Source organism: Coturnix japonica, chromosome 11 (assembly GCF_054131305.1).
Source record: "Coturnix japonica strain WE chromosome 11, WE-NBRP24, whole genome shotgun sequence".
Lineage (NCBI taxonomy): Eukaryota > Metazoa > Chordata > Aves > Galliformes > Phasianidae > Coturnix > Coturnix japonica.
This window is the reverse complement of record NC_140673.1, coordinates 26,886,226-26,899,285: the sequence shown is the minus strand read 5'-3', so window position 1 is coordinate 26,899,285 and position 13,060 is coordinate 26,886,226. Positions and strand designations below refer to the sequence as shown.

General features: G+C 40.6%; 2 protein-coding genes across 19 annotated transcripts in view; one reads left to right on the top strand and one right to left on the bottom strand.

Moving 5' to 3' along the window:
* Positions 1–13,060, top strand: part of DOCK7 (dedicator of cytokinesis 7) — an 81,742-nt gene that overhangs the window by 26,961 nt on the left and 41,721 nt on the right. For all 18 annotated transcript variants that reach the window (XR_014933055.1, XR_014933056.1, XM_015870682.3 and 15 more), the window contains exons 12-14: positions 268–410; positions 2,284–2,377; positions 3,568–3,730. Coding sequence is in view for 16 of the 18 variants with exons in the window: in XM_015870682.3 (XP_015726168.1) it covers positions 268–410; positions 2,284–2,377; positions 3,568–3,730 (400 nt within the window). In the remaining 2 variants the exon portion in view is untranslated. The remainder of the gene's footprint in view (positions 1–267; positions 411–2,283; positions 2,378–3,567; positions 3,731–13,060) is intronic.
* Positions 4,257–11,618, bottom strand: ANGPTL3 (angiopoietin like 3). The gene is made up of 7 exons (XM_015870698.3): positions 11,053–11,618; positions 9,986–10,096; positions 9,098–9,218; positions 8,669–8,782; positions 7,740–7,835; positions 6,739–7,011; positions 4,257–5,999 (listed from the first exon to the last, which is right to left on the bottom strand). The coding sequence occupies exons 1-7, from the start codon at positions 11,548–11,550 to the stop codon at positions 5,818–5,820; spliced, it is 1,395 nt and encodes a 464-aa protein (XP_015726184.1). The 5' UTR covers positions 11,551–11,618; the 3' UTR covers positions 4,257–5,817.

Sequence of the window (13,060 nt, the reverse complement as noted above, 5' to 3'; positions counted from 1 at the left end):
GATAAAGACTTTTATAATAGCAGTAAGGCACTGGGGTGAGGTTGCTGTGAGAGGAGCAGAAGTAGTCGGCTGTGCTTCATAGCCTCCCGATGCCTCTGGAGTGTGATTGTCTTAGCATAACCACCTCTTCTATCACGCTCATTGCATAATTTCCATAGGCAGCAGCTATCTTCTCGTGTAGAAAATCCTGCTTGGAACAAAAGTAGGCTCTTGGACAGTTGTTTTTCTTTTTTAAATTACTCTCCCTTTCTGTTTTAATTTTTGAAGAACGCAAAGGATCATGGTCAGAGAGAAGGAATTCCAGTATTGTCGGGAGGCGTTCCTTGGAGAGAACCACAAGCGGCGATGAGGCCTGCAATTTGACCAGTTTCAGACCAGCTACTCTGACAGTGACAAACTTCTTTAAGCAGGTATTGTGTGAAATTATCTAAGTGAGAAGCTGCTTCATGGACAGAGTGATCGAATGATGAGAAATCAGTTTAGATCTGAATAAATTCTTTGTGATACTTTCAGTTTGTAATGTCTGTTCATGGGGTATCTTTGATATACTGTGAGTTTATTAGATTGTGTGCTTGTCCTGCCACCAGCAGGTCTGCAACTGAAAGGTGGATTCTTTCAGGACGTGTACTGTGAGTAATTACATTGCAGAACTTGAAACTATTTGCTCTTTTTGCATGAAGGATGAACCATCATTATGGATGGCACAGTGACTTAACCACTCTAATAGAAATGGTCCAGAAGAATGACCAGAAGAATGTCAGTTTGTTTTGTTCCAGGTTGTTCTACTCTGTGCTGCAAAAATCACTGGTTTGGCCTTTTGGTAAACATATTTAGCAAAATGTTCTCAGAAACAAGTGTACAAAAGATGAGGATGACTTTTCAGTATGTCACAAAAATTATTCCAGGTTGTCTTAGTCCAAGGGTTGCACAGCCTCTGTCCTGATGCTTGCTGGACACTGTTGGTTTCATTAGATGACAAAGAATCCTGTTGGAACAGCAGAGGGCTCAGAAACAGGTTCATGAGTGTAATTTGCTGCTGGCACACCCAGTGATGCCCAAAACACTGGAACATTTCTCGTGCTTCTTTGCTCATTGGCAGTTCTTCTTAACCAGAGCTTGGGATTTTCCTGAAAAGCAGTAGAAAATATGATTAAACAGAATAAAATCTGTAGTGAAGCTTAGAAAATGGTTTCAGTTCATTAATTTTCTCTAAGGTTTGCTTAATGCCACATCTGGTTAAGGAAAATTATTATTTGAATGTCACCTTCGTGTATAAAATGGATTTAATAGTGTACAACCAGATATTTTTTGGACTGATTCCTCAATCGTTGGGATTACAAAGATGTGGGTTCTATATATTGAAAGCTGATTAAGCTCTTTTTTTTTCTGACTGTTTTGGTTGTATGCCAGTTTCACTGTGGGTAGCCAGTCACATTCTGCTCTTAAATTCAGTAATGTAAAGGAGGATAAATGTCATCCAGGGCATGGTGTTATACAGGCAGAAAGCATGTAAATGAACGGCCTCATTGCTCAGTGCTTTCATGAAACTGGGCTCTGCAAACGTCATCTTTGGAGCCTCAGTGACACAGAACAGCACAGGAAATACCTTTTAGAAGGATACCAAGGTCTAGTTCTGTCTTGTATCCGTTAATCCCTTCAAGTACAATTAACCAAATACCACTGAGCATTTTCTCTTTCCATTTGTTTTTCTCTTCTTAATGTGTTTTATTACCTTTATTATCAGGTATCTTCTACTTTTGGAGAGTTGGAAGGTAGTAAAGTGGCATCTTCTGTAATGTTATAGCAAAATGTTGAACTGCTAGAATGTGATGCAGGGAAGACTGACAACAAAGTCCTTTCACTTTCCATCCTTTCTTAACAGTGCTTTTGTCAAGTATGACTCTTGGATTCATACTGAAGGAAGGGCAGAGGAAAGGGAAGGAGGATCACTATCTGAATGATGGATATTTTTTCAAGCTATTATACTTGCTAAAAATGGATATTTTGGGGAAATCTAACAACCATTCTCAGTTTTAAAAAAGATAATATTGATGAGGAGACAAAAGGTTTTCAATGAAAAGTTCCTGCAGCTGTCCTGATGATTAATAGGATGAAAAGAAAGGAAAAGGGACGGAGAAATTAGCAGTAATTCAGCATGTTAATGTTAACACCTGGTTCTGGGAAAGCACACTTTGATGCCAGATGTAAGAGGCTGGCGTGCATTTGATGGTTTATTCATACTTCCATAGTCCTTAAGAGTTGTGTACATAATCTCTTTGGCAGGAGGGTGATCGCCTGAGTGATGAAGATTTGTACAAGTTCCTGGCTGATATGAGACGGCCGTCATCAGTGTTACGGAGATTGAGACCTATCACAGGTATTGAATGAGACCTTTCTTGCTTGTGCACAGGAAGCATGTTGGTTAGTCCTTCCCAATTCCTACCCAGTTCTTAAAAGCAAGCATGTGAGAGAAACAATAGGAAAATGTCAGCAATTTTTATCTGACAGTTTTCACTGATGTATGAGCATGTGCAGCGTTTACCACACTGAGACTAGCATCTGTGAGCCTAAGTCCTGTAAGGGCTGAAGAGCTGCTTTTTCTGAGTAAAATGCCACTGTATAACTGAGAGGTGTGTGCTGGCTTCCAGCTGGTCAGTAGGGACAGGCTCCACCTCTGTTTGAGAAAGGAAAATAGAAATGCTAGCACACCAGCATTGAAACATCACCAGTCCTTGACCTGTGCTATTCCTGACAATATTTACTTAACCTGTTCTTAAAAATCTCCTGTGACAGCAATTCTGCTGCTTCCTTAGGTCTTATCTCCCAGCACTCACCGGTCCCTGTGGTGAGGTTGGGTATTAAGAAAACTTTCCAGAATTATCCTTCTGAAATGTAGTCTGACTGTGGTATGTCATGTCCTCAGGGCAGTTATCACAACCTTTCATATACTTTTGAATGCAGTTATTAGTTCACTCTTACCTCAATTTTACAGCCACTGGGGCTTTTTTCAGCCTTTTCTCAAGGACTGTGTTTTTAAAAGCGCTTGTTGTTTTCTTGGTCCCTACTGGACTTCCTTGATTCTATCCATTGTTTTCTTCTATCTTCCAAATGTTCAAAATCATTCTGACCTCAGTGACATCTGCACATAATGTGTATTGTCAGTACTGCCTGCTGACTTAGTAAGAGAATATTCAATAATCTTGTTGCAGATTAGCTTTCAGCAACTCCTGGTACATCCATCCTGTTTGATAGGCAGGCAGGATTCTCAAGATTTAGTGCTAGTTGGGCTTCCTAGTAGAATTATTTAGTCTTTCCTCAAATTAGGTATGAGAACATCTGGGATTTGCTAAGATATCTCTTTTCTGTTGGTTCTTACCAGGCAGTACTTTGATTGTCTTAGATATCAGTTAGATTCACTATTACGTGTTGGGTTTTTTTTTTTAAATCCACGTAAGCTGTAATTTGTTTATGTGTGTTATCTGGGTATTGACCTAGAGAAGGAAATCGTGAATATGCTTTTTGATATATATTTAACTTCTATTTATTATAATCATTTTCTTCTTACAGCTCAATTAAAGATAGACATATCTCCAGCTCCAGAGAATCCCCATTACTGTCTAACTCCAGAGCTGCTGCAAGTCAAACTTTACCCAGACAGCAGAGTTCGACCTACAAGAGAAATCCTGGAGTTTCCTGCCAGGGATGTCTACGTTCCGAATACCACATACAGGTTAGTTTTGAAATACGTCTCACATTTCAAGGCCTGAGATTGGCAGGTTCAGAGATTCTTGCTTTATCAGCCGGTTTGTTGCAGAACTTGCTGCATCAGTTGGAGTGCGGTGCCAGAGACACAGAAAGGGTCCAGACTGACGCAGCAGAAAATACACAGATGTGCAAGGATTAACGTGGTTGCGTAAAGCTTGGCCGTGGGCAGGAGGGTGGCACAGCTTTCTTAGTTTCTCATAATACAAAGTAAAACTTGGTGGAGTTTTCACATCTGTGCAGGTTTATTTTTCATTTTGTCTGTGTGCTAAAGGCAACGTTCTCTAATTGGTTTTACTGCTTTATTTTGTTTTCAGGGGCTTGGTTTTTTTTATTTACAGTGGAGGTTAAAAATGAGGAAAATGCATAATCCATTCATATCTCCATTTTGATTTAAAAGCAGTTTCTTTGTTTACAATGCTTTAAAGGAATAAAGATCTGTGAGAATATTTTTGAGCATTTTCAGAAAACAATAACCTTCCTAGAGCCATGAGCAGATTTCATTATTTTCCTCTATTTATTTAAAGCTTTTACACGGTTTTACTGAAGATGATACAATTTTGAGGGGCGCTGCCTTCTGCGGTTGAGTAATTCCACCAGCTTGACTTGCAGAATCAGTTCTTGTTGAAATGGGATAAATACAGGCAAGGCTTTTAGAAAACAAAGCTTACGAGAAAGAATTTAAGTTCCACAACTCGTGTCCTTTCAGAAATTTAATTTATTGTGGTTCTTGTTGGATTTCTTTTGGTGGAAGTTAGATAATTATTCACTATAATACTCCAGTACAAATACACAGCACTGTGTGTTTTCTGCTCTGCAATAAATCCATAGGAAGTTGTAGCATCCTTGCTGTTTCTGTGCGATTAGCACGTTCTGTTCACAGTTTCTTTACTCTGACAAATCACGTGTTAAGACCATTTTTTGTATGGTTGCAAATGTTGAAATAGAAAATCCATACTGTACAAGATAAAATAGACAAGTCAATATGACTCAGTGTAAGTGCAGAATTGAGGTCTTTTGTCAATAAACAGTTCCACATCGAGCCATCCGTAAGCATGTTGACAGTCCTACTGCATTGGAGGATTCTGCAGCTGAAGTTAAACAAATATGAATGTGTTCTCAGGAGCAGCAGCACACAGGTTGGCCTATAGGGTTTGTTGGATAGCACCACTGACTGCATGTTTGATGGTACCATTGACTCCACAGGCACAGGTTTCTCAGCTGTTCTCTGAAAGTTGTTTTGTCCTGTGCTCTCTTGGTCTTGTTAAGTTCTCAGTGAGGTGTATTGAAAGGTCACAAAGGGATGGGTCTGAAGCTGTTTTGAATGAGAAAATCCCTCACTCCTTCCAGTAAGCTTTGAAGCTTAGCCCTTCAGTTTCAGTTTGAAGGGATGGTTCAGTTATTTTTTGAAGTGTGATATCTAAGACATTAGGTCTGCACTGTAGCTTACTTGATGTGTGTGTACATCTCTGCAGCTGCATGAGTACAGTACTTCAGCAAAAACTGGCCTGACATACACTGCCAGAAGTTGGTCTGGAAATACACAGAACCCTAAAAGAGGGAGTTGCTCATCTTTCAATTCCTCATAGGAGCCTTCAACAGCAGTGAATTGAGCCAAGTATCCAATTAGTTGCGGCATGAAACAAAATTTCTTTCTTTTCCCACGGTGTTAATACCTACAGGTCTTCTGTGGTACTTTGCCAGCGCTTTATGTTTGCTTGAACACTTCCTGTACCCTCCTGCACTACCCAGAAATTAATGCAGCAGCCTTAAAACCCTTTCCCTCAAGCAATGTTATCTAATAAATAAATAGGCATCTGCTTCCTAGGCAGTGGGGTTTGATCCTAGGGAGATGAAAGCCCTTCTGAACTTTTAGCGCACTGACATTTGGGCTAGGATGAATGAGAATACTCACCAAACAGTAAGACCATCGTATGTGCCTCAGGGTTTATGCACCATACAATGTATGGATTTGGACGCACATCTGATATTAAACATGATAGGAATTTCTTTGATGTTCAGTGTATTAGTTCTGAAATACATCTGGTTGAGCATTCAGTCAAAAATTTTCAAGTCTGTTGGGTGTATCATTATTTTGGTTGACTTGAGCAGGTAGTATCTTCCATTCCTAGGTTTCCAGTATAGGCCTTTTCTTCTGTCTAGTCTTCCTTTTGACCTTGGTTCGACATACTTCCCATTAAGATTGGTTTCCTCGCATTCACTGTGCCACCAGCCTCCTAAGGAAAAAATATTGTAATATCACTTACTGTCAGTTGTTCCTTAACCTATCGTGCTCAGCTTGAGTACGCAGTTCCCAATAGAAACATCAATCTTAACAGACTTAGTGATATACTGGTATTTTTCTTAAGTACAAAGTGGTAAATCTCTGCATCTACAAGAGTCAACAAATATTGGCCAAGTTCTTCAACCACCATCTTAATCTGGAAATCCAGCTTGAAGAGAGGTATATCTTGAGCCTCACACCTCTCTTCATCTTTTGAGAGCGATTTTAGCATACGCTTTTGACAAACAGCTTAAGTCTTCCTTTCAGTGGAAGCTTGCTTCTATTCTTAACTATTGGCTGGTAGTCAAAATGAAGCCAAGGGTCAATCTGACCTCTTTTCTTTTGCAAGGAGTGAAGAAACAATCTGCCACAGCAGAGCAGGCTTCAGAGGAGGAGCTGTACTCCATAGCTCACAGTCTCAGCCTTAGGTTTTATTTCAGCCAGTTCTGCTGCTTCTAACTCTAGCTATTTACTCGGCCTCACTCTGCTTTACATTCCCTTTCCATAAAACAGAAAAGTGGTACCTCGTTGTTGCAGAGCCCAACAAAAAACATCTCCCACTCTTTCCTGCAGCTACTCTCTCTTTTCTGCTTCTAAAGCCAGACAAATATCAGTAAGTACTCACTAAAGCATACTGCCATCTTTCATTTAGCAAGGGAACAACCACATTCGTGCACCCAGCATACTGATACCTAGGTAGTTTTGTGGGCAGTCGAGGTCATTTATTATGGCCATGTCACGGTCCGCAGTTGAGAAGCGCAGCTCTGTCTGCTCTGGCAGTGCATTGGGGATGCTCCCGGAGATCCGTGAGAGCTGCAGCACATAGTCTGTCTCAGGGCCTCCCAGGGTGAATGCATATTCGATGTAACGTTTGTTATCTTTCCAGTCCTGCAGCTCAATCCGTAAGATGTAGTCCCCTTGTTTAGTGATGGAGTAGGTCTTGTTCAGGCCTAGCCAGAATTCCTCTGTGAAATCGTAGTAAATAGCAGTTGTGATTATGGAGCCAAACCTGAATGCATCTACCATGTTTTTGAGATATCTAAACCATACCTCAGGTAACTCATTCATCTTTAAAATACATTTGACACTATTTGTTTGAGTAAACAGCACAGCGTCAGAATCAAGGTATGCCAGAGGTGAGGATTTGAGATTGGAGGTTACTGGAGAAGAGTTTTTAGGGTTATGGGCTCTGAAAACCCACAGCACTCTCACTGCTATTGAACATTACAGGTAACCTGTATTTGGTGTATGTGAAAATACAGTATTTAAAAGAATCTGTTCATTGCCTTAATTAAATCAGTAATATGAGCCTTGGGAACTGTTGATCTTTTCAGAGGTCTCCTGCTGCATTCTTAGTTTACCTCTTCCTACTGTTGGTTTAGTATATGAGAATTGGAGACCAATAAAGAGGCAACCATAGCTTTCAATAGCATCAGACAAACTGCATAGGCCAAAGTCTACCTCAGTTGTGAGCTGCTATCCCAACCTGGGATGATGTTGAGATACTGCAGCTCCTTATTGTAAAAGAAGTGGAACTGTGTCAATTATGGTGTTTTAATCAATGCCTAGAAAATAAAGCATATTTTCTAAACCAAAGTAGATTCTTAATTTGTAAGAACACCTTTCATTGAGAAGATTTGCCTACTAAAATCAATTTATACAAAGAAATGAAGCAGAAGAGTGTTTTTTTTACCATTGAGATCACCAAAACCATTTGTATAGGCATCCCAGGTTCGGTTGAAATCTAGTGATCCATCCACTCTGTTCTGGATTACTGTCCAGGAAGTGCCTGTGAATGCAGAGTGAAATAAATCATAAACCTGCCTTAAGTGCTTAAAGCACAGGAGAGAAGATGGAGTTTAACGGAGCCCATAGGCTGCTGCTGGCTAGCACTGCTCTGAGATCTTTCTCCTGCCCAGGTCATGACAACCTCATTGCAGACAGTTCAGCAAAAGTAAGCAAAGCAGTTTTTTGCACAGGGCAACCGCATGTCACTGTTTACACACACAAACATATTGTGTTGTCCTGCTGTTTGCATCAGCCTCTTCCCCATCTGGCTTTGACAAGAGCAGGGAGGTGGAGAGGACATGCACAGGGCGGCACTGCAGGGTGCAAGAGCTACCTCTAAGCTCTGGGCAGTGCCAAAGGGAACAGGCAGATGAGTGAATTTCTTACAGAGGCAGAGGGTTGGGTGGGTGCAACCACAGTTCTGGGCACAAATGTGTCTCTCCCTACATGATACAGGAATCCTGCCTCCTGGGCTCACCCCATTGGGTTAGCTTGGTATGGCTGAGTCTCAAGCACCAGTCTGTGCTATCAAACCCAAGTTTTATTTACTTTTTGCTTTCCTTTTGGAAAACTTAATTCATGGTTGCAATGTAGTGGCATTTATAGTTGCCATTTTCATCTTTATAACAAAAAGTGCTTGACTTTTTAATATTAATGTGCTCATATTAACTGCATAGATACTATTAAGAATTTTAATAGTATATTTGAGACACATGACATATAAGAAAAAAGGATGCATAAGACGGTAAGTTTTCATGTACTTTGGGGCGATATGCAGTATTTGGCTCGTAAGGAGATTAGAAAATGAGACTGTTGATAGCACAGCTGTCTTACCAAATTTCATTTCACAGTAGACATCAAAAGCTTCTGAGCTGTTGGGCTTAATAGTGTAAATACCACTGGAGCGTGTGCCGCTGTTGTAGAGAGCAGTGCAGTCAGGAGTGGCACCTAAGGAAGCAAACACTGGGCAATTATAAATCCTGTTTTGGATGTGGTAAGTTTTAATTCAGCTTTGTAATGTGAATTTCTCATAGGGTAGGGCTGGTACAGAAACTCGAACAGTCTTTTCGGTCATTATTACAATAAATGTCACAAAACTGCTTTGGCAATACAGCTGATGTATGTTTTCTAAGTTTGGCCCAGTTTCAGTTTAGATAATTTGGGAAAATTTGTGAGGCTTAAGTGCTGCATGTAACACAAAAGTCCTTGATTACTAAAACCCAGCAATGTGTTTTGTAGCGCATGTAACGTATGTGCTCTCACCTTCCAGTTTGTGCATCATGGCTGTGGCGTTGTGCAAAAGGAAGGGGCTGCTCTCATTTGATTCTGCTTGTTCCTCATTGAAGGAGTTCTCTGCGAGTTCCTGGAGCTCAATGTGGTTTAGCTGGCAAGATCCGTAATTAGAGACTGTTAATTTCCCAAGGCTCTCAAATTATTTGATTCATGTATCAAACACAGTACAGATAGTCGTTTTTTATATGAGCATAACCATTTGAAATACCCAACTTAGTACAGAAAAAGAACCTTAAAAGCACACTGGTGGATTTCAGTTATGTGTGTCAGCTATTTCACTGCCCAAACAACACTGGATTCATGAGGTGAGTACGTGACCAGTTCTCATGAGGTGCATGTTAATGAGTAAACATAATTAGCTCACTTTCTCAGGTTAAATTACTTAGACAAATAACAGCAACACCTGAAGAACACAGAACATGGTTAATTTTGTAAAAGGCATTTCCCTTTTACAGCCTCCTTTTAGGAATAAACTAGATATGAGCATGCCATTTATGCCCATCTTTTTGGTTACACGTGTGGGGCTGCAGAAACTGGTTCCCTATTGGAGTTACAATTGGAAAAGGAGAAAGAGATGGAGAGTGATGATGCTTGGAAGAACAATAATAGAATAGATAATAAGAGGGGAAAAAAACGGCAGTCAGGAGATAGAGCAACCTATTACTGATGGGCAGTGGTTTGAAGCTGTGATCTCCATTGCTGTGTGCAATGGCCATGGCCCCCAGCCTGGCAGCACAGCAGACTCTCAGCTGAAGAGGTACCCACCTGTGATCAGAATCATGTCTAGCATCCTCCTCACTCCCAAAACGTCATAAGAGATGTAAAATTCAGAAGTGAGAAATGTGATGTTTCACGTACCTTGTCCTCCAGCTCCATTATTTGGTTGTGCTGTTTGTCCAGCTGCACATGCTGGTCCTCCACGATTTTGTGGAGTTGTTTGATGTGGTTGTCCTGCTGCTCCACGAAGGCCTGAGGGCAGGAAGGGAGGGAGGCTGCAGTTAGAGAGACGCAGTGTAAGGCTGTCACAGTGGCAGTGCCAACCTAACACACTGTGGGGTTAGTTGTGAGAGGCACAAAGCATTTCACGTTGCATTTTCCATAGGATTGTCTGCTTTTGCTCTAAAGGCACAAATGTCTTTGCCACTGAAATGAGCACCCAGGTTATTTTAATGTTGGAAGTGCTGGCAGCTTCATAGAATTCTATTGTTGCTGTTACTTTCCTTCCATGTCCACATGCAAAATGATTACATTCTGTGAAGTTGGTCCTTGATTCAAACTAAATATATGGCAGTGACCATAAAGAGAAATGATGCCAGGTGTTCAAGGTAAGAGCTGGGGATTTGGAAGGTCTGGATTCAGCTTTCTGCTCTCACATGAGTATCTGAGTATCTAATGTTTTCTCACACAAGTTATTTGACCATTTTATGCTTTTGCAGAATCCATTTCATACTTCCTTTTCCAGTGGAAATTTTATACCCACCCTCATATTTGCATGTATTGACATTAAAACTATTAGCACATACAAATTTCTTTGTTCCAGGCGCCGTGCAGGAACTATAAATATCCCTCTCAAAAGGTTAAAACTTCCTGATTTTATGCTGAACAGACAGATCCAAGTGCATTGACTCATAATGAGCCAACGACATGTGAAGCTTTGGACTTCACAAGCAAATCACTTTCTCAATTAGTTGTATCCCCCCGTTGTTATTACAGAGTTTCTTAAAAATCATTTGCAAAATGTACTGAAATGATGCAGAGCTCAGTCATTTCACCATTTCTTCTGATTCTTTAAGGTTACTCTGGTGATCTCAATACACAGTAGTACTGCAGTGAAAGTTGCATCAGTTTCTAATGTATATCAACCTATAATAGCGTTACCATTTACTTTGGCTTTACATGTAAATGACGTTCACAAATCTACTTACTTTAAGCGAAGAAATTTCATTTGTCTCCTGCACTGTAGGCTGGATAATGGCCAACTTAGTGACCTTGTCCTCCAGTCCCCATACTTTTTCTTGCAGCTGGATTTTGTTTTGTATGAGGTCTTCAATCTTCAGGTTCATCTCCTGTGAGAGATTCTTTATCTCTTCATTGTTGATTTGCAGTCTGGCAGTAGTTTGTCGGAGTTGTTCTTCTTCTTCTTTGATTTCACTGGTTTGCAGTGAGAGCTCATAGAAAGACCTATCAAAAATGTAAAGTTTTTGAAAGATATCATTCATCTGCCCCTTTGTCTTATGGACAAAGTCTTTAAGGCCGTGCCCGAGCTGGAGGAGTCCATTGGCTAAGATTCGGACATCATCTAGCATGGCAAATCTTGATTTTGTCTCAGGAGATGAAGCAGAATCAAGGAAAGAGAAGTCCTTCTCAGCCCTTACTGAAAGAGGAAGTGGGGCAATGAATAGAAGGAGCAGAATGATTTTCATGTTTTCTATTCCTGATATGCTTTGATTGTTCAGCAGAGACTTTTCCGAATAGTTTTTGCCGTGTGAATGCTCCTTTGAAGAATTTAATCTATATATACTCCCCTTCATTTTAGAAGAGGCAGACCAAGAAGTTGATCATTAAACTGAACAAATTTGAACAATTGTAACCCCACTCAAATCTAGGTTGATGCCTGGGAAGGTAAACCTGAGAGTCAGGCACGTTGCTGATAAAACTGGCTCTGAACTTTTCCATCTGCCAGGCATTCTGTTTTAAAATGTTATTGATGATGTAGGATGTGTTTCTGACACAATACTCATTAATAGATTAATTGTGAGTCATCATCTCACTGAAGAGCCCAAATTGCTGCTTGTGTTGTATGATTCCTCTTATTCCTTTAGGAATGTGGAAGGGTTTTACCCTTCTTAGGAGCACTGGACGCTGCACTTCAGGTTATGCAGCTTTAAGATGAGCTGGGGAAGGGCAAAGTACTCTCCAGTGATTTCACACAATCTGATTCTCATCTTGTACCATTTTCTGATGTAACTCATCGTGCTGCGGTGGATTTGCTTGTCAGCTAGTTCAGATTAAGTGAGAAAGTGGGAATTAGGTCCAGAGATTGCCTGGATGTGATTCTACTATCGTAAGGTTTGTGCAGTAATTTACACCATGTAAAGCTTATTTTTTAAGAGCTGCTTTCCAGAGGCAGGTGAGATAAATAATGTCCTGCTTTCATTTCTCACCTTTACAATCCCCCTCACTTTTTAAGTTTCTTAGTGAATAAAGCAAGTCTGCAGGTGCTTGGAAATAAATGTCCGTCTCTGCACTGGGTCTCTGCATGGAAGTGTTTGTTTTTCAGGGAGTATTGCAGTATGAATGAAAGGTATTTTTCTTTCTAATAGCAATCCAAGAAATCAGTCCATGCATAATATAGTCCCTCCCTTGAAGGGTTTTTAGGTCATTGCTCAGCTTGGCTTGGACTTCGTGATGAAGGGCTGATAACACGCAGTTAACCTGCTCCTTCCTCCCACATAATTAAATAACATGAAAGTATCTCTGATTAATTGATGGATCATTTGCACCAGTATGATTTGAATCAGGCTTACTGGAGCATCTGCACAACGCATATAATAACAGCAATCTTGAAGTGGAGAGAATGAGGGTTTATTCAGAGGGATTTGTAGGAATGGATTGGAGGCAAACGTGGGAATTGTCCCTTAAATACAATCAGTAATTTTGTAATGGGAAGCAGCACTGCATTTTCACCACCCAAATGTGCAGTGCTGTCTTGTGAAGTACAGTCCAGTAATTTGCAGGTGTCCTCCTACTGCAGCAGACCATCTTGAAGGTTGCAGATCTGGCTGTGCTGTGCAAAGAGTTGGGAACAGGAGTGCAAGGACAGCCCTGAGCTCTGCTATGTGTGCTGCCAAGGATTCAGACAGCCTTTGCTTTGTTTGAATTGCAGTGTATTGGTAGCAGGTACTTCTGGCCCTTCAAATATTGCAGCTATAC

What these genes read in the sequence shown, in the direction of transcription:
- ANGPTL3 (XM_015870698.3), bottom strand. Translation starts at nt 11,550, where the DNA reads ATGAAAATCATTCTGCTCCTTCTATTCATTGCCCCACTTCCTCTTTCA. An exon ending in CTACTGTGAAATGAAATTTG is followed by an intron (nt 7,836 to 8,668) that starts GTAAGACAGCTG and finishes CTGCATTCACAG; the next exon opens with GCACTTCCTGGACAGTAATC. An exon ending in CTGCCCACAAAACTACCTAG is followed by an intron (nt 6,000 to 6,738) that starts GTATCAGTATGC and finishes TTTTTTCCTTAG; the next exon opens with GAGGCTGGTGGCACAGTGAA.